We start from the raw sequence: 26,980 nt of genomic DNA, 5'->3' as shown, positions 1-26,980 counted from the left end.
AAAAGTAATATAAAGATGGTATATCATCAAGGCCCTAAGATGATAAACACTTCAAAATTTGAATACCAGTTAGTATATATAAAGACATGTCTGTTTTCCTTCAGGGAGCAGTAGGAAATAATAAAACAAAAAACTTGGTGAACAATTTTTAAAAGAATAATACTAGTTTATTTTCTCACCCCCTCTACCTTCAAAAATAAATTAAATACAATGAAATTAGCATGTTTTTATTTCCTAAGTAAAGTTGCTATAGAAAGAAAAATTCTGACAATAGATTAGTCTGATAGCAAATAAATGCTGATGATTAGCAGATAAGAAATTTCTAGATCGCTTGTAACTTGACCCAAAGAGGTGCTACTGCCACTATCCCCCAAAACCACATTGCTGCAAACCATGAATTCATGCTGCTTCTGCCCCCGCCTGGATTGCAAAACGGATGCCACAGGCCCTGGCCACTTCTCATTCGTCATCATCTTCAAAATCTAAGTTCTTCACAGGTACTTCTGTCTAACACTAGTCGTATATCTACATCTTACAGTGAGGGAGTCTAGGAAATGTAGGGTTTTTTTTTTTTTCAATTCTATATTGAAAAGGCAGGATTCACTTTGGGGGAAACTAATAATATGCCAAGAGAGTATTAAAAAACAAATGTCTCCAGCCATGACTGACGGAGGCACCACAGGAAGTAGCTGGATTAAGCCAATGAGGGATAACCTAGCTAGTAGCCCTGAACAGAAGAGAGAGGATCTGGAGACATTTATGATGTGGGATTGGCAAGACTTGACTGTGGTATTGTTATGCATGACGAGGGAAAAGAAGGCAAGGATGGCTTCGAATTTTACGTATTATTCCAAGAATGGAACAGAGGAGAAAGAATATGCTCTGAGGATAGAAAGAGAGAGAGAGAATGTTCAAAATGGGACAGGGTAGTTTTGAGGTGCCTGAGATTCTAGGTTCAGTGAGCAGCTGGAAATTTGGGTTAAGAGTTCAGAAAAAAGGCCAAGACAACAAAGAACTTTTCAAAAACTTTCATTTTTAAACTACCTTTAGCACTTTAGACTAATTCCATAAGGACCTAGCAAGTAGTAATATTTTGGAATTTTACTTCTGACACCTAACCCCTTGTATGTAGTTGTGATATGTACATAGATGCTGACTCACTACTTTACAGGGCATTCAGCATCTCTTCCAACACTTGCCTACAGTAGCCATTTCAAACTCATCAATGGACAAGACATTATCTGGAGAGAAATGGAGGTTTCCGTTTGAGGGTTGCCATGCAAATATGTCATGAGAAAAGAAAGGAAATTGTTTTGGAGAGGAGATTGTATGGATAAAGGCAGAAACCCTATGGAGACTATTGAGGAGATGAACTAAATATGACTGGCTGTTCGTGGTTATAACATATTTGCAGGAGGCATATTAATGTTACAAAGACTATTTGAAGCTGTGTGGCCCTCAAATAGGAACCGAAAAGGGAATTAACAAAATGAGTAAGAAATACATGAAGAATTTCTTTAGAAGCAATGCAGTAGAATAATTACTCAGCTAGAGCCATGGCAGACATATAAAAAACAGAGCAAAGTTTCTCATACTTGACCTTGAATATGACTTACCTGGAAATCTTATCGAACTGCAGATTCTGATTCATTGGGGCTGGGGCTGGACCAGAGATTCTACACTAGGCTCCCAGATGGCACTAACTGTGCCTGGACCACACTATGAAGAGCAAGGTACTAGAGAGTTTAAGACCATTCTATTAAACAAAGAAAAAGTCACACCCACTGATGTAGTAATACTGTTTAGGAGAAATGGCAATAAAATCTAAGTGTAACTAAATTTCTAGCACAAATAATACAAAAAATAGAATATTGAAGAGTAGAAACATAAAGTTGGCTTTCATCTCATCTACTGGACAACTTTAGGTACATTAACTAACATCTCGCATCCCTCAGAATATATCTTGGTTGGATGCTGCTAATATGTAACTTTTTTACCTTAGGATATGGCCATGCCACCAGGACGTATTTTATATCAGCGTTAGGTTACAAAACATTTCACCAACAGTGTATATACTAAGTTTGAGGTGTGTTAGTGACAATAGTACTGATAGAAAGTGCACTTTAAAGGGAGTAAATCCCTTTTTGAATAGGGTCATGGCTTCATACCTGTATCTTAGGTCTGTTCAAGTTGGCAGCTTTAACCAGGCAAATTCCTAAAAATGTCTTAAAGGAGAAAACAAATAGCTCAGAAGTGTCCTCTGAGGGACCACAAAATAAAGTGCATTTTGTAACAAATTGCAGGACGAGGAATAGCGGCTTTCCTAGTAATATCCAGAATCAAGGTGCCTGTGACATATTTCGGTAATTTGCACTATAAGCAATGGCCATAAGTAGGGTAACAGACATCCTTTCTTCTTGATCACCCCTGTGGTTTAAGAAATTATCTCCCAGGCCCCTTCACCAATAGGATGCTGCATGACCTTGAAAATGAGTTGCAGCAGGGTTTTTTGGCTTATTTGTCAGCAAGGAGAAGTTTTTAATGAGAAGTTTTATGACAGCTCACAATCCTGAGCGCTAGTTAAAGCGAGACAAACATCTTACCAGACAAAAGACGCTGCCCATAAATATTCAGACCTCTGCTGGGAATCCTGTTTGCCTTATCATTTGAAAGAAGACTGGCCTGGAATCCTGCTTCTGATGTGCATTTTAAACTTTCTGTACGTTGAAAATCTGCTTAGAGGTATACAAAGTGATGGCAGTACAAGTAAATAAAGCATTTCTTCTCCATCACATGGCAAGGCTTGACAAGAATCTTAGGCAGATATATGGCTATTAAAGCAGTGTGTGGCATGTGAAAGCCCTCATAAAAAAAGCTTATACTGTGATATATAAAGGACATTTTGCAGCATTTGATTGGGTCCATCTAATTCTTGCATAAAATGGAAATCGTGCAGTGGATCCAACCTTAGAGTTCCTTGGGTGGTGTGCAGCCTTTAGAATTAGAAGCCCAGAAATTCTCTTGGTAAATGGCAAGACTGGCCAGCTGGCAGTGGTCAGACATGGGCACTTTTAAAGGAAAGCAGAGCAACTGAATGAATGGATTTTTAAGACCATGCTGTTGTCCAATCAAGAAAGTGCTTTTGTGATTTCAATTGAATCACCTTGTCCAGTTAGAACATAGAGTTGCTGTTATGTTTTTCATCTTTTTAAAGTCATGGCAACCCTGTCAGATGAGCAAGTACCCTTCACTCATTTAGAAATTCAGCACCACTATGACCCATTTCATGAAAGACATTGTGCTGGGCTCTGAAACCCTTAAAAAATAAAGTATCATGAATGGCACAATGAACTAGAATTCAGGGGAGAAATAAAGTATAATCATGATCAGATATATGCCAAAAGCTAGGAGACGAGAGGAGCAAATGACCAACAACCTGGGTCAGACACAGGAGCTGTTCCCTAGAATGGAGCATTTGATAAGAATCTTAACACACGCATGCAAATCTGCTGGAGATGCCCAGGCCAAGACACCAAGGATGGGAGAGCAAGATGGGTCGGAGACAGTTGAGCAGTTCAGTGTGCTGGAGGAGAGGCTTCATGTGGATGGGATTTAGATTAGAAGGGTACATTGTAAGCCATGGGATCTTAATGGAACATGTGTACCATGCTCAAGGGGCCACCTTGGATCTACCTGCAGGGACCTTCTTTTGGAGATAAAATGTAGAAATGAGTAGGAAGGCACAACCTCATGGGTGACCCTACTGCTCATTCGATCTAGATGGGACAAGCAAGAATGGAAACTATTTTGATCTTATAATTGATCATCCTATCTACCCTTATACTCAAATATAACTTACAGTAGCCATTGGCTTATCAGTGCCAGTGTCCTAAACATGTGACATTTCCGCTATAAGAAAATATTTTTCAAGATGCTAACTCAGTTGTAAGCATGCAATCTAGGCTGTACTTTGGTAGAGAAGATAGTTTAACACAGTTTCCTTTATATCCTGTCTTGGAACAAAAATTAAAGAAAATCGGTTTTGCTCATCTTTAAAGTGACAAGTGTATTTTTTTTAAGGTAGGAAAATGGTTGGGAGCTGTTATCCATATTGATAGTATAATTTTCTATTATGTAATATATGTGATGAGTAGATATCAGAGGCTTTTTTTGTTCTTAAAAAATAGGGAAGATGGTGAAATATAATGTGACTAACCGATTCATTTGATAAGTGCCACAGCTTAATGGTCCTTAATATTTATTTATTTTTATTTTCTCAAATCTCTTTAAAAAATTTTTTTCTTATTAGAAAAATTATGGAGCCTTTTACATCATTTCCCTGTTCATGCAACTTCTTTTTTTTAAATCAAAGTATAGTTGATTTACAATGTTGTGTTAATTTCTGCTGTACAGCAAAGTGATTCAGTTATATGTATATATACATTCTTTTTTCATATTATTTTCCATTATGGTTTATCATAGGATACTGAATATAGTTCTCTGTGTCATACAGTAGGACCTTGTTGTTTATCCATTCCATATATAATAGCTTACAAATCTCTTTAAACTGATTTTGGAACTGTGCAATGCACCTGGGTGAGGAAGCCATATACCACAGGGGCCCTGCAAATGGAGACAGAGGACTTAGGTTACACCATTAGTTTTCCCACACAAATAATGTGATTCCTTCACATCGTCTACCTCACACTGCATGGGTTTTTATGGCACATAGGTTTGTGTGTGGTGGATCTCGTGGCCGAGAGCCACACATTGATTACATGGTTGGAATGGGAGGTGATGAACACAAATCCACCCTTTGTTGCTGAAGACATAAGACTCTCTGAGGAGGCCCTGGGATCCTTCTGTGCACACTTAATATTTCCATTGTCTCAGCAATGATAATTTCTTTAAGTAGAAATATGAAAAGAAAAGATTATATAGTAACCCACCTGCATGATGAAATTCCTTTTATAGTTTTAACCAGGTATAGGAGTTTAATGATAAAAGAACTAATTGGTCTACTGCACATTCAGTCAACAAAACCATTTGAGCCTTGGGCCCCAAGGTCTTCAAAATGTCAACTCTTCCTCAATTCTGTAATACACTTAAAAGCCATTGTACTCGATTAGAATTCTAAAGAAGCTTGTTAAAACATCAAAAGTCACTGCTACACAAATTTCTTAATTTTAAGCACAGAACTCTAAAGGATTCAATAAAGCATTGTTGAGAATACTATTATCTATATACCTGCTTTGGTAAAAAATACTTCCATGTGACATGTTTACTTAAATTCTCATTCAAAATGACACTCTTGTATAAATAAGCACTTAACCAGTGGTTGAAACCATTATTCACAGTTGAATAAGCATGGTATATAATTAGGATTCTTTTAAAGGGGACTTCATGGTTAAAACGAATTTGGCTTTAGTGACTTTTAATATTACATATTTTTAATAAAACACTTCCAATTAATGGCAACTGAACCCAAAAGCAACATGAAATTAAGAATGTTTATAAGACTGTAAGAAAAAACCCTCTGTTTTTACAGTTAATAGATATTCTCTCATTAGATAAACTATGTACAAAACTCTTCTAAATTTACCACATAACAATGGAAGATGCCCTGCTTCTAAACATGATACCCCAAACCCACAGGTACACACCTCTAGGTAGCAGTCCAAATATACCAATCAAATCTAATTTGTCTAAACTTAGAAAAGAGAAACCCAGCTCTAGTTAGCTGTGTTTCCAAAATAAATAGCAATATACATTTGAACTCAAAACTAACCATATAGGCTCTATAAAGTTACATAACATAAAGTCAATAATAGTCTTGCTTCCTTTCATTGATAAATTATAGGATTGGGGCAATTGATTTAGATATCAGGTGTTTAAGAAACTGGTTTATAGCATAAATATAATCTCAGTATAGAATCTAAGGTCTGCTGTTAGATGTAGGGTGCAGAGAGTGGATGGCTACTTTGTGCCATTTTCTAATTACTGCAATTTCAAATCTTTCTCATTTTGTGTAACTGGAGCTTATGAATATATATTTGTGTATACCAGGATTTCTGAACCCTAGCACTAGTGTTTTGGCTGGATAATTCTTTGTTGTGGAGAATTGTCCTGTGTGTTGTAGGATATTCAGCAACCATAGCCTCTACACACGAGGTGTCAGTGGCACCCCTTCCCCAGTTTGACAACTAAAGATGTCTCCAGACATTGCCAAATGGCCCTTTTAGCCACTGCAGAATCACCCCTTGGTGAGGACCACTGATGTATGCACATACACAAATACTTTTTATTTTGATCATTTCCATAAATATGCGATGGTGGCATTAGTAGAACTTTTTACATCAGGTGAATTTCAGATCTCATCGCTAAGGGTATGGTGATTGAATATGTTAATAAATGCACACATACGTGAGCACAACCTTGGTTTTGAAACTGTACTGCCCTCTGTGAGAATGAGATTTTTCAGAATCTTTGGATTGCTTCCTTTTGACTATTAATCTCAAAATACAATTTGTAAGAACCTTTTGATTTGAATTTTTCTCTTTCATCATTTTCCAACCAATATTTATGAAACATATATTACATGCCTCCTACTGTAGACAGCACCATGACACTGTAAATAGACAGTTTGAACAAGCAAACGTGATTTCAGCCCTTTTAGAATGAAAAATCGAAATTTTAAAGGTTGGTAAATGTTAGCCATTTTTAATTTTACTGAACAATTTGTGGTGCCGATGCATAAAATTAATTCACAGACACTGTTTCAAGTATCTACTGCATGTAATTCATAATTAGAGGGATTACAAATATGTGTAAACATTACCCTCGCCCTCTTGGAAGGTATATTGAAAGAAGCAAGTGGAGAATAATAAAGGGAAGGAAGGATAGGGGCTAACATGGGGTCCTCAAGGCAGCCGGGCTTCCACACCTGGTTATTCACGATTCTCCCAAGCCTCCAGTGTTTGTTGGAGATCATTCCAAAATGCTTCCAGAGTGGAAGTCATATCTACCAGCTTTGCCACAGCTTTCTGGGTTTCAAATATATATATATATTTTTAAGACAGACCGTCTTCTGCAAGTTGGACATCGATCAAGGTAGTTGAGGATTAATGAGTGTTGCTGAGGATGGGGAAATCTTTCCCAATCCTTTTTTATCTCTCCCTAGGCAGCCCTATGTAAACCTCACCAAGCACCCCTGCAAACAAAACAAAAGAAAACAAAACCCACGCCAACATCAACAAATGAAAAGGTGAAACATCTCTACATACAGAGCATGGAGTGTCACAAACTCATATAGCAGGGCACCGCATTTGGTTAGCTATTTCCCAAGTTAAGTGAAATAACTTTATGCCATTTATATTAGGAAAACATCATTGCTACTGGAAAATCCGTTACACTAACTAGTTTACTTGTAAGGGCATATCATTCTCTGTACATCACGTGCTAAAAATAGCCTGGTGTACACAAACTCCACTAGATATTTATTCTAGAAATATTAAAAACTGAGAAGCAGAAAACACACAGATGAGAAAGAAGACAAATGACCTTAAACCACATTTTTTTAAGTCGTGTTGAATGATTACTACTAACAAGTCCTATGGTTTTGCATAAGTGACCATAGGAAAAGAGCACAATATGGGCTGCAAACATTTTTTTCTTTTTGGAAGAAACATTTCTTTTTGTTTTTTTCTTCTTTTTAACTTATTTTTTATTGAAGTATAGTTGAATTACAATGTTGTTAATTACTGCTGTACAGCAAAGAGACTGTTATACACATATACATTCTTTTTCATATTCTTTTCCATTATAGTTTGTCACAAGATATTGAATACAGTTCCCTGTGCTATACAGTAGGACCTTATTGTTTATCCATCCTATATATACCAGTTTGGGCTGCAAACATTTTGACCTGAGGCAACTAGATTGAACAAGAGGAAAAAGAGGGTGATATTTCTTTTCCTTTTTTTCACTTATGTTATAATTTTCCTACCTTTTATTAATACTTTTACATTTCTGTGATTTCAGATTCAAGGCTCCCTAAGATTCCAAACAGGAAGGAATTTTAAGTGTGCTCCAACACAAGCACACTGGTCAAAAAGAAACGTGTCAGATCATCAGACTGAGGCCTGAATTACTCAGATAATCACCCCATTTCAGCTCATCAAAAATGCAGGCTTGACCTCTTTGCATTTTTAAACAAAATGTAATATAATTATTACACAAAGGCTCATACCCTATCACAAGATTGGTTTAAAACAAATAATTGAGAAACAGTATAAATAAAGTAAGACCAAGTATTTGTAACACTGACTTATACAATGGCCGTTTATAGACAGAGCACACGTCTCAAATTTAGAGGGCATCAGAATCATTTGGAGAGTTTATTAAAACACAGATTCCAATGACCGAAGCCCAGAGAGTCTAATTTAAATTCTTGATCATATTTGGAGTGGCACTGGTCTAGAATATTGACATTCACAGGAATATTCATACAGGTAATTCTCATTGTGGTCCATATCATGGCATTAATGTAGGTTTTAAACCAGCTATGTGTGTTCTTGATGGGAGAGAGCCTTGCTGGTGTTTTCCCCAATTTGCCAATGATCCTATATTTCTGTTAGAAAATTAAAATATCAATGAACTCTCCTAGACTTAAAATTTCTTTCAAATATTGGCAGGAGGTTAACAACACAGATGCTTTTGTGGCCTTAGGTCAGATATATTTATTCCACATCAATGATCTTTGGAAACTTTATCCAAAATCCTGTTGAAATTGTTTATTTCAGAATTAGGGCAAACGGCTCCACCCTATGACACTTGAGTGTGAACAGCTTTGTTTTGCAGAGGCTGTGGCTAAAACAGACCAGACAGTCCCATCAGCTGTCTGGTCATTGTGCTTTTTAGTGGAATTACAGCATGTTAACAGTATTTTTCTTTGCAGCTTAAACATTGAGCAAACCCAGACATCCGGAGATTCTAAAATGAAAAATCTGTTTCCTCTTGCTTTGCCATTTGCCAAGCGAACTCCTTCAGACGGCACATTCTATACCTTTTGAGTACATGAAATTACCCTTAATGTGTTGGCAACATCTGTCACAAAACACTCTTCAGTCTATGGCTTAAATGCATCAGATAGGAAGGGATTTGACAGTGTATTTAATGAGGCACGATTATAATTTTGCCTTAACAACATAGATTTTTCTCTTCCTTTTTTGTTATTTTTTCTTTCTTTTTTCTCTCCCCCACACTTTTTCATGTCTTACACAATACAAAGGAGATTCTGTAGCTGAATTGCAATTGATGAACACAGTGACTGGCAAAGCCCAATCTTTGTTGTAGATAACCAGCACTTCAAACTCCCTAAGCTGTCTGTCCCTGCTAAAGTGCCATCAAGACAATGTGTTTCCCCAAGGGGTTCCTGTCTGCTGTTCCCAACTTACTCACTGCTTGTAAGTTTCTTCCATCCCTTGAGATTCTTAAGAAATGTATGATCTTAATCATTTGTTGGAATCCTGTGTTTCTTGAACATTTTTACTAAACTTGAATAAGAATGTATGACCTGATGTGTCTTCCCCCAAGAAGCCTTATTTCGTTGTTCATTTTATTTGCAATAGCTGGCCTGGTTTAGGAATGTTTCTCTTACATTGTCTTCCACTCTGTGCCTAGCGCTGCTATTTCCAATTCTAAATGATGACATATCCCTCCCCCCACCACACACACACACACACACACACACACACACACACACGCTCTTCCCTTTGATTGTCAGGTTTCTGGTTTATACACAGAAGCAGTGCTCACTCTGTGGCATCTGTAATCAAATGAGTCCCCAAGCACTTTCCATGAAAAGATTCTCTAAAGAGACCAGACGATCCTTCCGAAATTAATTCCAAATGCAGACATTCAATCCATCTATACTTATCATGCATGGATTTTGATTTATCTGTCTGTCACAGGCTCACCTTATCTCATTTACATGTTGCCACCCAAAAAAAAGACTTAAGACTACCTCTCACACTGCTGGGGAGTGAGGTCACCCCTAGGGCATTGGGAAGAAAGTATCCTGACCAAACACAATTTGGTCTTTATCTCTGATATATGATGAACAATTCTTTATGTGACTAGGGCAATCTGATTAGAATTGTGGGGTTTCCGGGACTGTCACAAGTTAGCTGTGTGTCAGAACCTCTAGGGACAAATATTCTAAGAAGATAGCCTAAATCTCAAGTTCAAGAAGAGTATTGAAGTCTTGCACCTGCTAAGGATTAGAATGTTGTGTAAGTGCCACATTTGGGCTAAAAAAAGAATGCTTCAGAACTTCTGTCTTAACTCTGAGATTATTCTATAGTTTATCCCTAAGTGATTTAAGAAGCGTCTCAGTTCTTCTCAAAGTATTTACTGCTAGTTTGATATGACAAATACCTGAAATAAAGGCTGGTAATTTTTTTTTTTAAGGAAAAATTAAAGATGCTTTTGTTAAATTCAGGCAGCAGGAAGAAAAAGTGTTGTGTCTCTGAATTATAATTAAGTAAAAGCTTATCATGTCTCTCATTTGAGAAGCATTCTGATGACTGACAGTTTATGGAAGCATCAAGAAATTCAAGCAATGCAAATGCATGAGTATGTCTATTTACAAGCTACAGATTATAAAATAACCTATGCGTTTTGATTGATTCTAGCTCAAAAGCCCAAATGTCTTTGAGAACAAAGCTAGCTCTGTATATCAATCATTTACAAATATGTGGTTCAGTTTCTATTTTCCTTCCATATTGATGAGGAAGAGCTCACAAGGAAGGCTGAGTGACAGCCTGATCTTTTAACAGGTACAGTCAGGGAGCTGGATTTGGATAATAGCACGAGAAACTGATTATCCTGAGCTAAGGTATTTTAGGACATATTTGCTTGTGGGTAATTAGTTTGGGTGCTGAGATCCTACCATCCACATGAATCCGACTTATTTTTTTTTCTTCAAAATGTTTATTTATATGAAAAAAGTCACATAGAAAAATAATGTTTACAGAAAAAATAGCATTCAGATTCATAATCATTTTTCTACCACTGGGTATTTAAATGAGCTTCTGCCTTTATTACTATCTTTAAAATAAAGCACTGGAATTATAAATTATACAGTCTCAAAGATTCCATCCAACCCTAGCTTTTCAACTAATAAAAAAAAAATCTTTCCATTCTCTAAGTTAGTCAATTAAGGTGGAATAGTAGGATAGTGGAAAGGAAAAGGAAGGGAAGGGTAGTATGGCCTGGCTCCAGGCTTCATGGGCCATGTGACACTTTGTATATGGACAGAATTTTTTTATGTCTATTATTTCTTGCATTTCCAACAGTTATGATAAATCAAAAAGCATATTCTAGAAGTAGGCCTTTCCATGATGAAACACTTGATATTTTTGCATTTAAAAAAATTTCAGTGCTGTTTCATTTGACCAGCGTTTAGCAGAGTTTAGTACCCTCTAGGCTTGTGTCAAAAGCACAGATAGAAAGAAAGTAGGTCAAAAGCTTAGGAGGAAAAAATATGGGAAATAGTAGCTTTGATTTTTATAACATTTGTGTTAGATTTTAATATGTCCTTTAAAGGTATCCCGTCAAGAAACCCATCTGGACCAGCATTATCCCCCTGGGGGAAGGTTGTATTGAGGTGATCAAGAATTATCTGTATAGGGCTTCCCTGGTGGCGCAGTGGTTGAGAGTCCGCCTGCCGATGCAGCAGACACAGGTTCGTGCCCCGGTCCGGGAAGATCCCACATGCCGCGGAGCGGCTGGGCCCGTGAGCCATGGCCTCTGGGCCTGCGCGTCCGGAGCCTGTGCTCTGCAACGGGAGAGGCCACAACAGTGAGAGGCCCGCATACAGCAAAAAAAAAAAAGAATTATCTGTATAAATCCTGGGTGAATGACAAAAACAAAAGTTTTACTCAATATCAAGAACAATTAGAGAATTTCCATAGTATTTATATTTTTCAGTCAGAGAAGTTTGTATGTAGAACAGTGAGAGAGGATATATCTGATGTCTTAGAATACATTGTACATTGAATATTGGAAGTATAAATGACAATGACAGATAAATCACATCAGAGATAAAGTCACTAATGTTACATATTTAGACAGGCACAAAATGAAATGAATGGATGTAAAAATCACTCACGGCTCAAGTTAGCCTTTTTAGTGAGAAGTAAGCATGTATGGTGTTAACACAGTTTACTGTGTTTATTTTTTTAAAGTTTCCCTCATTGTGGAACATGTTTTCAGATGGACATTGTGTGTGCTTATAGGGTGCTGTGATTACGCCAACAATGGACCATCCTATGTCAATGCAGCCAGCAAACATGATGGGCCCCCTAACACAACAGATGAATCACCTTTCGTTGGGCACAACAGGAACGGTGAGTTGAAGAGTTTGTTTCCTTTTGTTTTCTTGGACTTCATCAATATAAGGTGCAATACTCGCTGTTCTTACTGGCATCATCAGCAGAGCTGGTTCTGCACCACTGACTAACATGCCTTTTAGGTCCCACTGTGAATAAACTGCCCTCTGCATGCACAGTTCCAGGGCACATTTACTCTCATTGACAAGGCTGAAGGTTTACCGCGTTGCATTTAAATTTGTGTTACTTCTGGTTCCTATGATGCAATGCACCAGGTGTGTCTATTTTAGACCTTGTAACTTTATACACTTGAGCCTAGTTTTTCTTTCCCAGATATTTACCACTTCAGCTCAGAGCATCCCCAGGTTATTCACAAGAGAGGGGCCAACCTTGATTATGACTAATATGCAAGGCTTTTTATTTACTTTCAATGTTTAAAGCAATGAACCTCACATAATCAACTTATTCTAATCTTTCTTTTGAATATGTCAACATAGATGATGTTCAAAAAAGGAAAGGAATCTAATGTACCTGATTTTTTTAATAGGTAGGGATATTTTTGATTAGCCATTATTTTTCCTTAGGGCACAAAAATATATTCAAAAATGCTCACTGCAGCCTTGCTTTTATATCAACAAGGCAGTTGAAATCATTGGCAAACCTTTGTTTTTTAAAAAATCTTTTCAAAGACAGTTCCCCAAATGGTCAGGAGGGCAAATGTCTAATACAACATGGAATACTGCAACTTTATTATAGAGAACAATGAAAAATGTCAAAACCAATATCCCATGTAACAGTGTTTATTTTTCATAAATGTTAATGTAGATAATTTTGTCATTTTTAAAGATGGAGAGAGGAAAACATGTATCTTCTTCTGAGTGAGACAGCTTTAATACTATAGAAAGCCTGATGGAGCCCTATTGCTTCTGTCTGTCCTTAGGAAGATAACACCTCCTGGTCTCAATGCCCCTCTCCATCCAGTTGAAGTAATGAACATGGAGATCTATGGGACCCCTTCAACCATATGCCTCTATGACTTTATGCCTGTATGTCTCATAGTCACCACTACTGTGATTCTTCTCAGTTATGCTGGCAACATCTCCAAACATCTAAGTACACTAGGTACATTAGCTATATATTGGAGATTTTACCTTAAAGCAATGGCTTGCTTGCTGCATAGATGTGTTGACTCACAGGCTTTTGAGGATTTGAGGAGTTTCTGACATGTCCACTGAGGTCTCAGTAATCTGCTCTAAACAGGAGGAAAGTCTGTATACCTAATGGAGAGAGTCCCATTGTTTCAATAAAGAAATTTAGTGTTATGAACATAAACAAAGTACCCATCTGGAAGGCCTCAGTTGCTGAACCTATAAAAAGCAGTTGATGATACCTATGTGTCTGAAAGCTTAGACTAGATCAAATGATTCTTTAGGTCTCTGAACTAGACTTTTAAAAGTCATGTCTAAGTCTATGTTTAATTTTACAGTGTGGTACAGCTAATTTTCATTAGAATTTGAAGATACTATTTCTATAGCTTTTAGCAATGTGTGAAGATTATCTGTAGTCACTTTTCTCATTTATTAATAAAGCAGATCCCAGGACAATATTGGAAGGCTTGAAGTTTCTCATGTCCCACTACTGATTTCCCTTTATATCTGCTTTCCCCTACTTAAATGATCACAAATTATGAATAAATGAAGTAATGCACTTTTACTGTATTGAATGACAATTTGTAATCTGATAAAGGAGGGAGTTCTAAGGCAAAGCATAAAGAGAAACACTTTATAAATTCTACTCATTTGAATCAAAAGCAAAGCCAGCTGACTTACTGAAATTCAAATTTGGAGGAAACTAGGAAAAATATGACCTAAGTTAATTGAGAATATGACTGAACCCTTTAAGAAATTGAAAAATAAGCTCAATTATATAGAACAGTGTCAGAAGTACAATACTTATTGATTCAATAATGTCTGTTATGACTAGTGTTTGAGTATTTTCAAAAAGGATGCGTTTATACAAGACCACAATTTTTGCCCAGCTGGTAATAGCCAAATTATTCAATAATGATATATCCCCTTTTCTTTCTCAGAAAGCAAAAGTTTTAAGCATGTGGCTTATATTTAACATCAAATTTCTTTTAGCTTTTTTAAAAATTATTTTCCTCCTTCACATTTGTACTAATGCTTAAAAACATTATAAGCTTTATGTAAATTGATGTTTTGCAAAGGTTTAAAGTTTCATAAGGTTCTGAAAAGGCAGAGAGAAAACAGTATTAATTTTTAGATTTATTCAACAAAATATCACTGACAACGTTGAGTGTCCAGCAGGAAGTTATACTTTTTTCTTAAACTGTCACTCTTACACTTTGATATAATATCATAGATTCATTTTATCTGAATTTTTGATTGGCATTTGGAGTGGCTCTTATTGATTCTTTTGATTCTTTTAATCAGATTCCACCACCTTATTACATCTTTTCAACACACTTTATCCATTGCTGGGAAGGTGGCCTGGTATCATGGAAAGAACAGTGGATATTGAATTTGAGTTTAAAGCCTGGTTCTGCCCCCTTATTAGCTGTGCATGTTTAGGCAGGTTACTTGACCTCTCTGAACTTTTATTTCCTCGTTTGCAAAGTGGGAAAAGTAATGTTTATATCCCAGGGGTGTTGTGAGTGTTAATGGCATGAGATATGGAAAACGTGCAGTTTTTCAAGATAAGCTACTTGGATTTTAATGGGAAATCTCCCTATGTTTGAATATTGCACCCAATTTTCCTAAGAGCTGTCTGTTTGTGACTCCTCCCCAAGGTTTTCCTGGTCCTCCTCTGATCTCTCTGGCCACTGCTTCTTTTCTTTCTTAGGCTGCTAAATAAGTTTTTAAACTTACTTCTCAATCGTACATGATTTCCTTAACAAGCTCCTCCACTTCGATGGTTTTGAACTCTGCCTTCTATGACAAAGACTCTTATATCTGAGTCCTCAGGGCTAACCTTGTCTTAGAATTTTAGACCATTTTAGAATTTTAGTCATTTGTCCAACCACTTGCTAAATATTTCCACGTGACTCTCCCTCTGACATCTCGAAGTCAACGTGACCCAAACTAATCTCATGAGCTTCCCAAGCTTTCTCCCCACTGACCCTTGCTCTTATAGGGTCCTGCTCCTGTTCCCTCTCAAGCTGACCCCACTACCACTCACCCGGGGAGTCCAACACTACACTTAGGACCCAGTGTAGACCCTTTCCTTCTCAATTCCCACTACATGCAATTACTATTCAAGTCCCATAGACATCTGTGAAATACATCCCTTCCTTCATATTCTAGAGTCTCTGCCCTGGGCCTTGTTTGATTAACTGTAATAGTCCCCTAACTGTTCCTCCTGTTTCCCACCTCAATTTACTCCAGTCTGTTCCCCGCCATATTGCCACAGCCAGTCAATCTAAAACTCTCCGACCACGTCTCTCTCCTACTGTAATTTTCCAGGGCTTTCAGACATCTGAGCTCACTGAAATTCTGCAAAACAAGGTGTGAACAGTGACAAGTCAAGATTAAGACAGGAACCTCAAGTCCAGAAATAGTTTCCAACGGCAGAGCAGAGAGATCCAGGGAGTAACCAAAGTAAGCAGGGTTCAGGGCTAATGGGACCTGGAGCTAGATTAGAATTTTCCATCTTCAGAAGGGGTGCCTTAGGCCATATGCTATGTCCTGCTTTCTTTTCTAAGATCCCTGAGTAAAGAAAGTGTACTGAGCCAAAGCCTCTTTTTCATCTTCATAAAATTAGATGTATTTGGTCCCCCATGACCCCACATTTTGAAAGGGATGCCTTGTAGGTTAATTAACCATTCTTTGCCACCTCAAATGTTTATTGTTCAATTCTTTACCTATTTTTAAGCTGGACAGGATTTGCAGTGCTTAAAAGAAATGAATTTTATGCAAGCAGTATAACGGTTTTATTCCAGGGCTCTGCTGACCTTCAAGAAGTATCTAGCTTTTCTGCTTTTGTTTATTTTTTGTCACAGGATTCCCTCAAGGACCAAAGCCCTATTATCCATAATTTCTTATCAGTCTATTGTAAGCTTTAGCAAAAACCACTGGGGATTTTACTGTGTTATGAGAACCTCCAAATTGCATGACAATCTGGTTTTACAAGTTTCTTATCTCCTTTTCATTTGTTCAGTTGGTGGTCACCAGTGGCTTACAATGTCACCAGAATCTGTTGAAAGAAATAAAAAGTTTTTGTTCTGCAGGCTCCTTATCTGCAGTTCTGTTTGTGTCTCCAGACCACTGGTGATTTGTGACATCATTGGATTCTGGTGGTGTAACCATAGCCGTTCACAGAGATAATCTTGTAATTGTTCTTGACTTGTTCAACATAGTTCTCTCACAGTTTTCAATGGCACCATCCCTCCTGTATTGCTTTGAAATTCTGATGGTATCAGGTGAAAATCCTGAATTATTCATTTTGCTTAGAGATTGTCTATTTTCAACTATTATTCAGGAATATAAGTATTAAGACAGAGTGATAAAAACCAATACATGATGTTAAATGGACTCATGATTAGGAAACAGTATCATAAATTCATAAGTGGTCATGAGTACATCTCCTGAAATGTTTTTTCAGGAAAAAGTATCAATCAATTAAAAATGGTTAAATACAAGAAAGAAAATATAGATGAAAGGGAATAGTTTTTAAAAATTTATTTAGTCTCGTTGTATGATAAGTGAATTTTTGAAGTTAGTACAATATAAACAATAAACAAGTAGGCATTAAGTGAAAGTCTAGTATTATGAAAGTTTATTTGCAAATAGTAAGCTTTTGCTGTTTAAAAAAGAGATTCTGAATTCCAATAAATTAGCAAAAAATACAAAAGTACCAATGTATAAAATGCCAAAGACTATGAACAGATAGTTGATAAAGGAGGAAATAGAAAGCCAAAAAACATATGAAAAATGATCAACTTAAGAGTAAATCTAATACACACACAGACACACACATATAACCCATTAAATAAAGTTATTAAAATAATACACATTGCTGACGAAGGTGTGGGGAGATATACATTCTCAAGCATGGATAGTGTGATGGTAGGAATCCAAATTTGTGAAAGTGTCAACTGGATAGCAGGGTGGGCCTGAAAGACATTTCAAAAATAGCTCTATTCCCCGACCAAATAGTTATAGTTTTGAGGACCTATTCTCTGGAAATATTCTAGAATAACAGAAAATATATCTTAAAAATATTCAGCCCAGTGTTCTTTATAATATCTAATAAGGAAGATTAAATAAATCATAATCCATCCATAAACTAGAATGTAATGCAGCATGAAGTTATAAGTGTATAAAATAATTAGGAAGGGATTAACTATCATGTTAAATCAAAAGAGCAGGATGTAAATTTGCATATGTGGAGTTCGTATCAACTATGAAAAAATACTTATGAAATAAGGCTATAACAAGTACAAACAAGTGTGATGGTTTCTAGATGATGGGATTAGGGATAATTTATATATTAATCATGATACTTTTCTATATTCTCCAACAATGAGCATGATTTTTTATAAATTCTAAAATGTTATAAATATATTCTTGGAAAATGACTAGTGTCACAGTCTTGTTTATTTGTAGTAATAATGTGTGCTTAGTTTTTTAAAAGATAATCAGAATTACTACCAGTATTAATAAAATATTTGGAGACCCCTTGAAAATGATTTTATATATTATAGATTTGGGGATTATAATCAAGTCACTAGTTTGCATACCTGTCGTGAGAAACAGAATAACTCATGCCTAAGGTTTACTTGCATTTGAATCTTTGATCAATGCTTGCTTGGCTGGCCTTGCATTGTTCAAGTTCTAATCTGTCTTTTCACACACCATTCACTCATGGGAGAGTGATCAACATTGTCCTTTTGTGGCCAGGAGATGAAACGGATAAATTTGTGATAGTCCAAATTAAGTTACCAAGTAGGTGGACGAGTGAAGTTTGAGGTTTTAGTTTTTAAAATGGAATAATGATCATATGAATGGAATGAGGGTCATGCAAAAGCATCCTTTTAACCATGTTTGGGCAGTTTATTTGAATATGAGCAATACCCGGTTCCTTTTACACAGTTTACCCCTGCAAGGGGAGCTGGAGAAATCAGAACTTTCCATTTTTAGAAGTGGGGCCATGTCCCACTTTCCTTTTTAAGATCCCTGGCTAAAGAAATGATATTAAGCCAAAGCCTCTTTTTCATCTTTAAAAAAGCAGTTATATTTGGTCCCACATCACCCCAACTTTTGAAATGGATGTCATGTTGTTTAATTAACCTCGATCTACAATTTGCCACCTCCAATTTTATGACACTTTGGAAAAAGACAGCAGCCATCTGTTGAATACATTTTGTTCTATTGATCTGTGCAAATTTTTCATTTATCTCTTTTGAAATTGTAGTTATTTCTTTTGTTCTCCAGGACTGGGGTTTCATATTACGCTTTGGTCCCCTTCCTGATGGGCCACTTTGTAGAACTTTTGTGTCAGCCAAAGAGGGTACATATTGCAAGTTGATGACCCAAGGGAGGGACCAAAGTTATGAAAGATGAGGAAGATGACAATATCTGGCACAGATGATGCTGTCCTTGCAGGTCACACGGGGCCTAACGACACGTCCAGAGTGGTGGTTGTGGGGACCATTGTGTCAACTGTCAACTGTCAAGGGGTCAGAGTGCCTCCTTGAGTGCTTGAAGGCAGGAGCCTTAGGTACCATGTGACATACAGTGGGCACTTCCAAGTTTTAGAGCTAAAATTCTATTTTATTTTCTTTTGTACTTCATTGCATTCTTTCTCATGCTCTTTTCATTCAAAGATTCAGTCCCAAGACAGGATTATGATACTCCACCAGCTGTTGTGTCAGGTAGGAAAATTCTAATTCCTTTAAGACTTGATTGGATGGGAGAGAGGGAGCTTGCCTGGTTTTTCTCCAAAACTCTTTAAAGCAGTGATTCTCAAACAGTGATTCTAAGCAGGCCATTTCAATTTCAGTTCTGGGGTGGGGGGTTAGCATATGTGGTTCAAAAAAGGATATTTAATATTACAATCCAGTTTTGTGTATGGAAAATAAATGTGTTGCTTTTGAAATAAAAAGTAAAAGCTCAAAGACTTTTGGTCTATGAAGGATACACAGAAAACTGAGTCTGTGTTCTGTGTATCAGTAATTCTTAGTGTTGGAAGCATTCATTAGACTTTCTGGGAAATTGGAGAAGGATACTTGTGTTTGTCAAAAGAGGGCACAGATGAATAAAAGTAGTTTGAGAAGCACTGCTTTAGAGACCGGAATTCCTCTGAAATCAGAAAATCATCCCATTTTGCTTGCTCTGCACCCACCGTAGTGTCTGACACATAGTAGGTACTCGATATAATTGTTGAATGAATCAAAACTTCAAATTTGTTCCAAAAATGGTGTTTTGGATATTGAAAGAAAATCTGCCAATGTTCCATTTGTACAACAAAGTGGCAGAGGTTGATTTGAGAATTCATTAGTGTCTCGAGCATTTTAATTAGCAATATTGAAGTAGTTTCATAAAATCCAGTGGTACAGTTTGTCACAGAGTATACATATGTGAAGACATGAGTTTTAATTTTGAACAGCACAGATCTTCTTGTGCTTTCATATTGATTTTGCATTTTGGTTTCTTGCAAAGAGGAAAATGGGCACAAGTTTTCATTTTTGTTGATTTAAACTAAATAAAATACTGGCAGCATGAAGGGCTTTGAACTCTTTAATCCTTTGATGTGTCAGATGATGAGGACATAAAATCTAAACCAAGAAAGGGCACTGGAGAGAGAGTAAGAGACAAAGGCCAGAAACAGAATGGGAGAGCCCAGAGAGCAGCAGAGTCTGGCAACTGAATGGTGGTTTTCAAGCAGAGAACATTGTGTTCTTGGCCACCTGGTTTGCCTGACCCAGCATATTCAGGGTAATCCTTTTCTCATGTCTTGTGGACTTGTTTAATTATGCTCATGGCTGAATACTCCTCTTAGAAGTTCAGTTGAGAAGCAATGAGTTAGCTTTCAGCTGTGAAGTACTTTGGTCCTCCTGGAAATCTCTATAAGTTGTCATTAATGAAAATACCACTTATCTTTCCCCAAAGTGTATTACCTGTTGTATCTTCATGTGCCTGTTTTATTTAGGATATGGGACCCCTGGAAAGATGCTTCTCTAACGCATGTAGCCTTTACTTTGTTTACCGTGTGGCATCTTTGTTTAACAAGAGGCATATACTCTGAATAATTTGCCAGTATTGATAATAATGAAAGACACAAAATGGAACTTTCCTTCAACTAGGTTTTCTGATTTCACTTTCAAGAACACAATGGAAAAATCAATGAAAACATCAAAAGCACTTACTAGATGTGTGTCATGGGTCAGGCTCTACACAAATCAATTTTGGCAGAACATCTGGCAGCAAATCTGGACTCAGAGTTCCCACCTAATTCCATAGTCAGGCGCCACTGAGAGTCCTTGAGCAGAGAAATGACTTGATCAAAGCAGTGCTTTAAGAAACTTAATCTGGCAGTTTGGTGTGTGCTTGAGGAATAAGACAGAGTAATTATGTAGAACATTTAGAAAGCTCAGATATGATATCACTAAATTGAAATAAGTGCTAAGACCCCAGTGAAATACAAAGGGACTAAAATAGAAGTGACAGGAAAAATAACACTTTGGGAGATTTTACAGTTGTTTTCCCCTTACAAGATTGTGTTGGTGGTTTAACATCTTATAAATTTGCACAGACTTCTTTGGCCTCTTTAGTCTATCTATAAATGAAAATAGACTTGCCTTCCTAAAATGTTTGTGACTTATCTGGTGGGCACAACTTGAATGACATTTGAAAAGATAACATATCCTTTGCCAAACCCTTGATCAGATCAGGAAAGTGAAACAGGCATAAGGTATTGTGATATCCTCTTCTCATGTCTCCCAATATGCCAGTGTTGGACAACTCCAATAGTAATCGATTCTTGGCCATTGTAGGAGCCAACTAAACTGCCATGATGTATCGGAGTTTGAGATATCTCCGTGGTAATCTACAGAAACCAAACCCAACCTAATTCTGTTCAATCAATATATCAAACATTTTTTGACCACCCTCTGAGTGCTGGGCACAACACTGAAGTACTAGAGATACAAAGATGAATAGAAAATGGACCATTGGTTAAAAAAAATATGATGGTCTAAATTAATGTTGTTGTTGTTGTTGATGATGATGATGTTGAAATGTATAAAGTATGGAGGAACTAAAATTTAGAATCTACGATGAAGATTGGGAACCCTCAGGAATAAAGTGAATTCTGAGCTTGATGTGGAAGGATGAATATGAGTTTACCAGTTGGACAAGAGTGGGAAATGTACATGAGGTGAATGGGACAGGAAATGAAATTAGATGATTAGATGACAGCAAGTTATTTGGTATTCTTGGGGCAAAACATCACGATGGCAGACACTGAAGGTGAACTCAGGGTAATCAGGGTAAATCTGATTTTAGGCAAGAACTCTTTCCTCTTTGAGCCACATGCCGCCTTGTTCTTTTAGTTATTCAAATAGTATTTATTGGGAGCACACTTTGTGACAATCACTGTGTCAGGTGCTAGGGATACAACTTCCTTCTAAGAACTTAGGGTCCAATTAGGAAGTTAGGCACAAACAAGTGATTACACGTTTGTAAAATCTTCAGTAAGATGCCTGAGTTCAGAATCTACTGTGTCACTCATTAGCTGTGGAACCTTGGGAAAATGATGTAACTTCTCTGTAGCTTGGATTATTTATCTGAGGAAATATTAATTACCTCGTAGGGTTGTTGTGAGCATTAGATGAGTTAAGATATGTAGCCTGCTTAGCACAGGTTCTGGCATCAAATAAGTGCTCAGAGGTTATTAGCAGCAGCTATGCTAATCATCCTTGTTACAAGGCGCTATGGGGGCACAAAGAGAAAACTGACCCATGGTAGGAGTCAGAGAAAGTGGAAGAAACCTCTGAATGGAGACATAAGGACACATGGGAATTAGCCAAGTGAAAAATAAGATGGAGGGGGGAGTTTCAGACTAACAGGGCAGCATGTACAAAGCTCATGGGTAGCAGGATATGGCAAATTCGGGGAACTACAGATGGTTCAGTAGGACAGGGATGCATAAAGAGTGATGAGAGTCGAGAAAATGATCCTGGACAAATAAGGTGGAGCAATGTCACCAGCTATGGTAGCTGGGACTCCATCCTGCTGGCAGTAGACATAAACAAAAAAGTTTAAGTTGGAGAGTGACATGATCACTCTGGATATAGGTGGAGAATGCACTGGAGAGAGACAGAACTGGAAAATGGGGACCAGGGGAATCCTGTGATAAAACATCACAGGATATTGAATATAGTTCCCTGTGCTATACAGTAGGACCTTTCTGTTTATCCATCCTGTATATACTAGTTTGCACCTGCTCATCCCAAACTCCCAGTCCTTCCCTCCCCCCAACCCCCTCCCCCTTGGCAACCACCAGTCTGTTCTCTATGTCTGTGAGTCTGTTTCTGTTTCATAGATAAGTTCATTTGTGTCGTATTTTAGATTCCACATATGTGATATCATACGATATTTTTCTTTCTCTGTCTGACTTACTTCACTTAGTATGATCATCTCTGTGATACTACTTGTTTTTGTGTGTGTGTGTGTGAAGTATTAAGTGCCATCTTCTGAGAGTGAGTGGGAATGGCATGGTAAGGGACTGAAGGAGAACAGAGATTTGGAAAAAGAAAGCCAACTAGCAATACACAGGAAGCTTGAGGGGCAGCCCTGGGAGGCCATTTGAAGCTACAGACTATAGATTTTTGTTATACCAGTCTGTAAGAATGTTTGATTTTTCACTGTAGTGATCAGTAGCCAAGAAGGCAGACAGGTGGATTAATCCAGGGCTAAGGTTTCACTGAGTAGAGTGAGAAAAGGAGCAGTGTGTGCTGACATTGGCAAGAGAGTTACTGAGTGACAAACTAGTTTCCAGGATGGATAGAAAAAGAAAAGAATGCAGTAGAGTGTGGGAGAAAAGGAGAAAGCAAGGAAGATAGAGACTAGAGGTCTCAACGAGGCATACGAAGTGGTCAGAAGTACAATACTTAGATTTAGGAATGTGGATAATGAACTAATATTTCTCAGCAAAGTCAAGGTCATGGGAGCAGATGGCCAAAGTGGACTTGAGGTGAAGGTGACGGAGGTTAAGGAAGTTCATCAATATGAGCATAAGAAGGTGCTATTTCAGTGGGGTATTTTTGTATGTCTAGATTTTGTTTTGTTTTGTTCATTTGATTTTTGACACTAATAAGATGTGGGCTAATCATCAGGAAGAATGTCCCCAGTAGAGGGGATCACTGATAGAACATATTTCTGGAACATGTGACAAAGACACTGAAGACTTGACCTCACAGAATGTTTAAGAATCAAGTTTTTTCCTGGAACGTTTGGAATATACATCTAATTAAAGGCAGGAAAGTATATTAGCGTAGTATTTTTCAGAGTGTGATTTGGGTATCACCATGATACTTGAAGTGATTTTAGGAGTATAGGAACCAAAACCTTTTATTTTGACTTCAGCAGCTGTAGAGTTACTTTAATGTGAATTTGAATTAAGTTCGTCAACTGCATGGCTGAAGATCTCTTTGCTTAGGAAAAGTCTAAGGTGAATAGTTAAACAGTGAATACATTTTAAAAAACAACAACAATAATTCAGGAAGGATAGAGCTAAGGCCAGAGTGGTGATGTCCAGAGAAAGTGGTTGAGGTTTGGGAGATGGGGTCTCTGATTTACTTCCTCTCTCCTCTCCAAATCTCTGCTACACCTTATCCAGCTCATTTCAAGGACAGAAAACAGGAGGTCTGGAACTACCCTCCACATTTTCATGCAAAATCACGAGTCTATTCTCTCTTTAGTGTTTCTTTTCCATACAATGATGACTCCTTAGAAGATCCTCCTATTTGAAAATGAAAAGTAAAACATCATTTTTTTTTCTGTTCATAGTTGGATTTTATGAGAAACATATGAAAACTACGGATAAATGTTGTCAAATGTTTATCTCAGTTGCTTTGAACTTAATTTCCTCAATGGTCATCATGATGAAATCAAGAAAAAGACCACAATGGACAGAGAACAAACTGAAGTAGAACCAAAATTCATTCTCCTTTTCTGAAAACCTTAGAATTCAGAATTTGAATCTGTGTTTGGAAAAAATGAAACAAAGAACCAAAAATGCATTGACAGCAACCCATAGAGCTTCTGAACATACTTTCATCCTCTGCCGTATTCTTTCTACGTACTGGCTAAAATAGGTTGAAAAGAGTCAGTCTTATCATCAGTACAACTTCAGGTCAAGAATGAAGTCTTCATCATGGTACTTGCCCTGATTCAGACAAAATTCACTGTTAAACTTATGCAGTTTTTCCACATTGTTTTGCTAGTCAATAATATCAGTTTGCATTGGAAAGCCTCCCTAATTTGGAATCGGTGATGCTCTACCAAAGATTTGGTTGAAACCCATCTTTGTACTAACTCTTCTTGAGTGGATATTACTTTATAAAACTGTTCCATAATTTGGCAGGGATGAGGGGTGATGTTTAAGCTACTTCAAAGAGCAAAACCATTTTTCAAATGGGGGTGGTGTTTAAGCTACTTCAAATCATTTTTTAAGCTCTAAACATTGGTTTTCATGGATACCATGAGCTAATTACAAATGATCTCCGTCTCTTAATTAAAAATTAGGTCCATTAGTACCTCCAATTAGCTACAATTAGCCATTAAGTTGTATTTACTGTAAAAGACCTGACACAGTTATATGTGCTCCCACAAAACATGCATGAAAATCAGTTTCATTTCTTTGCTCAGATTCTGTGCATCTACTTTGATTACCAAACTGCATTTGTTTAAATGTACTAATGAATTGATTTTTTTCTTTTTAATAAGTTCAATAAGGAGACTTTCTTTGTTTCATTCATTCAACTAATATTCATTGAGCTCCTAGAGTGCTACAAGGAACCAAGGCTAGATGGTATAAAATAGAGATACATCCCTTGCCTTCAAAGAACATAGATTCTAACAGCAAAGGACAGAGTTACAAAGAACTGTCACAAAACACAGCATGTGACAGATATCCTAAGAGCAGTACACAGAGCGAGACTTTGTACAAGCATTTGACACACAGGCCTGTGCATGCTGTTACTGTGATCCTGCTGGTGCATTTGTATTGTTCACTACATTACAGAAATGAAGTTTTAGAAGACTTTAACTGTGGGACCACAATTTTTAGTGCTCTATTCAAGAAACTGTTAACTAAAGAGAACTTATGCACATAGTCTTTTCTGATATCTAAACATCACTGTTATTTAGCCCAGTTTCTTTTTTCCGGGGTGGAGGGGGAGGAGAGCATGGGATAGGAGGATACAAAATCCTATGCCTTACCTTCTAATCCAGCGAGTTGTTTTTTTTTTTTTTTCTGTAAAGGTCTAGAAGTAAATATTTTAGGCTTTGCCAGCCATTGGCTCATGTCACAACTACTTTTGCCTTTCAGGATGAAAGCAGCCACAGACCATGTGTAAATGGATGAGCATGGCCACATCCCAATAAAACTTTATTTATAAAACAAGGCAGCAACCAAGATTGGCCTGTGGGCTACAGTTTGCCCACCTCTGCTCTAATCAATGTATTTTCCTAAGTATTCCCAATTAAATACTATTACTGACATTCCTTACAATAAGAGCATGAAGTTCTTTACCTTTAAAGCTAGCAGTTGTGTGTGTGTGTTTAATTTCTTGAAAGGCAGATGAAATGTCAGAAAGGCAGAGGTGGAGAGATGGAAATGAGGACTGAGAGAGACATTTCTTAGCGTTTTACTTTGCACATGATTGATTGCAGTTCCGAAGTATGAAAACACTTCAAGTATATTTATATTTTTCATGTGCTCAGCCTATATTCGTTTTCTGGGATGTATCTGTATGTGCCAGTAACAGAGGATCATCAACCAGGAAAATCAATATATATTCTGTTAATATCCCCTTGGCAGCCTTTAGAATTCTGTACGTTTAGCAATTTAGGGAAAAGGGAAAAGATACATCATCTCAATAGATTTGTAGTAAAAATGTATTTTACATCTTTGTCCTTCCACCTGGGCTGGGACTGTTGTTGCTGTTGTGGTTGGTTTGAGTCCACTGAAGTTGTCCCTGACCTGTCAGCGCTAGTGATTCTGTGTTCCCGGGTGGCTGCTTTCTCTGAGCATTGTGTTCTGCTTGGCGCACACATCCAATGGAAAGGCAGTATCCACAGTGTCTTCTCCATGGTAGAATCCTTCAGCGGGTGGCAGCAATGGGCTTAGGGCAGCCATGGCCGCCACACACGTGTCCTGAGTACTTCAGTCAGCATTTTCAAGACAACAACAGATTTTAAAGGAAGCTAACTGCATGTGCAGGCATCAGCCCATCTGGCAGTAACACCACATTGTTCCCTTTTTAATCAACTGCACCAAGTGGGCACTTGAGGTTCCTGTCGGAGAATCCAACCATGAATTGACTACAATGCAGCCCTTGCCAA

At 37.4% G+C, this 26,980-nt stretch overlaps 1 protein-coding gene across 6 annotated transcripts in view; it reads left to right on the top strand.

The window, feature by feature from the left end:
• Window positions 1–26,980, top strand: part of RBMS3 (RNA binding motif single stranded interacting protein 3) — a gene marked incomplete at both ends in the record, with an annotated part of 717,356 nt that overhangs the window by 648,202 nt on the left and 42,174 nt on the right. For 4 of the 6 annotated variants that reach the window (XM_079713423.1, XM_079713428.1, XM_079713424.1 and 1 more), the window contains 2 exons: window positions 12,300–12,410; window positions 19,237–19,284. In XM_079713423.1, the coding sequence (XP_079569549.1) occupies window positions 12,300–12,410; window positions 19,237–19,284 (159 nt within the window). The remainder of the gene's footprint in view (window positions 1–12,299; window positions 12,411–19,236; window positions 19,285–26,980) is intronic. The other 2 variants (XM_079713426.1, XM_079713425.1) reach the window with 1 other exon arrangement.

Source organism: Hyperoodon ampullatus, assembly GCF_949752795.1.
Source record: "Hyperoodon ampullatus genome assembly, chromosome: 10".
In the NCBI taxonomy this organism is placed as follows: Eukaryota; Metazoa; Chordata; class Mammalia; order Artiodactyla; family Ziphiidae; genus Hyperoodon; species Hyperoodon ampullatus.
Note: the sequence above shows the minus strand (reverse complement) of the source record. Positions and strands in the feature narration are given on the sequence as shown.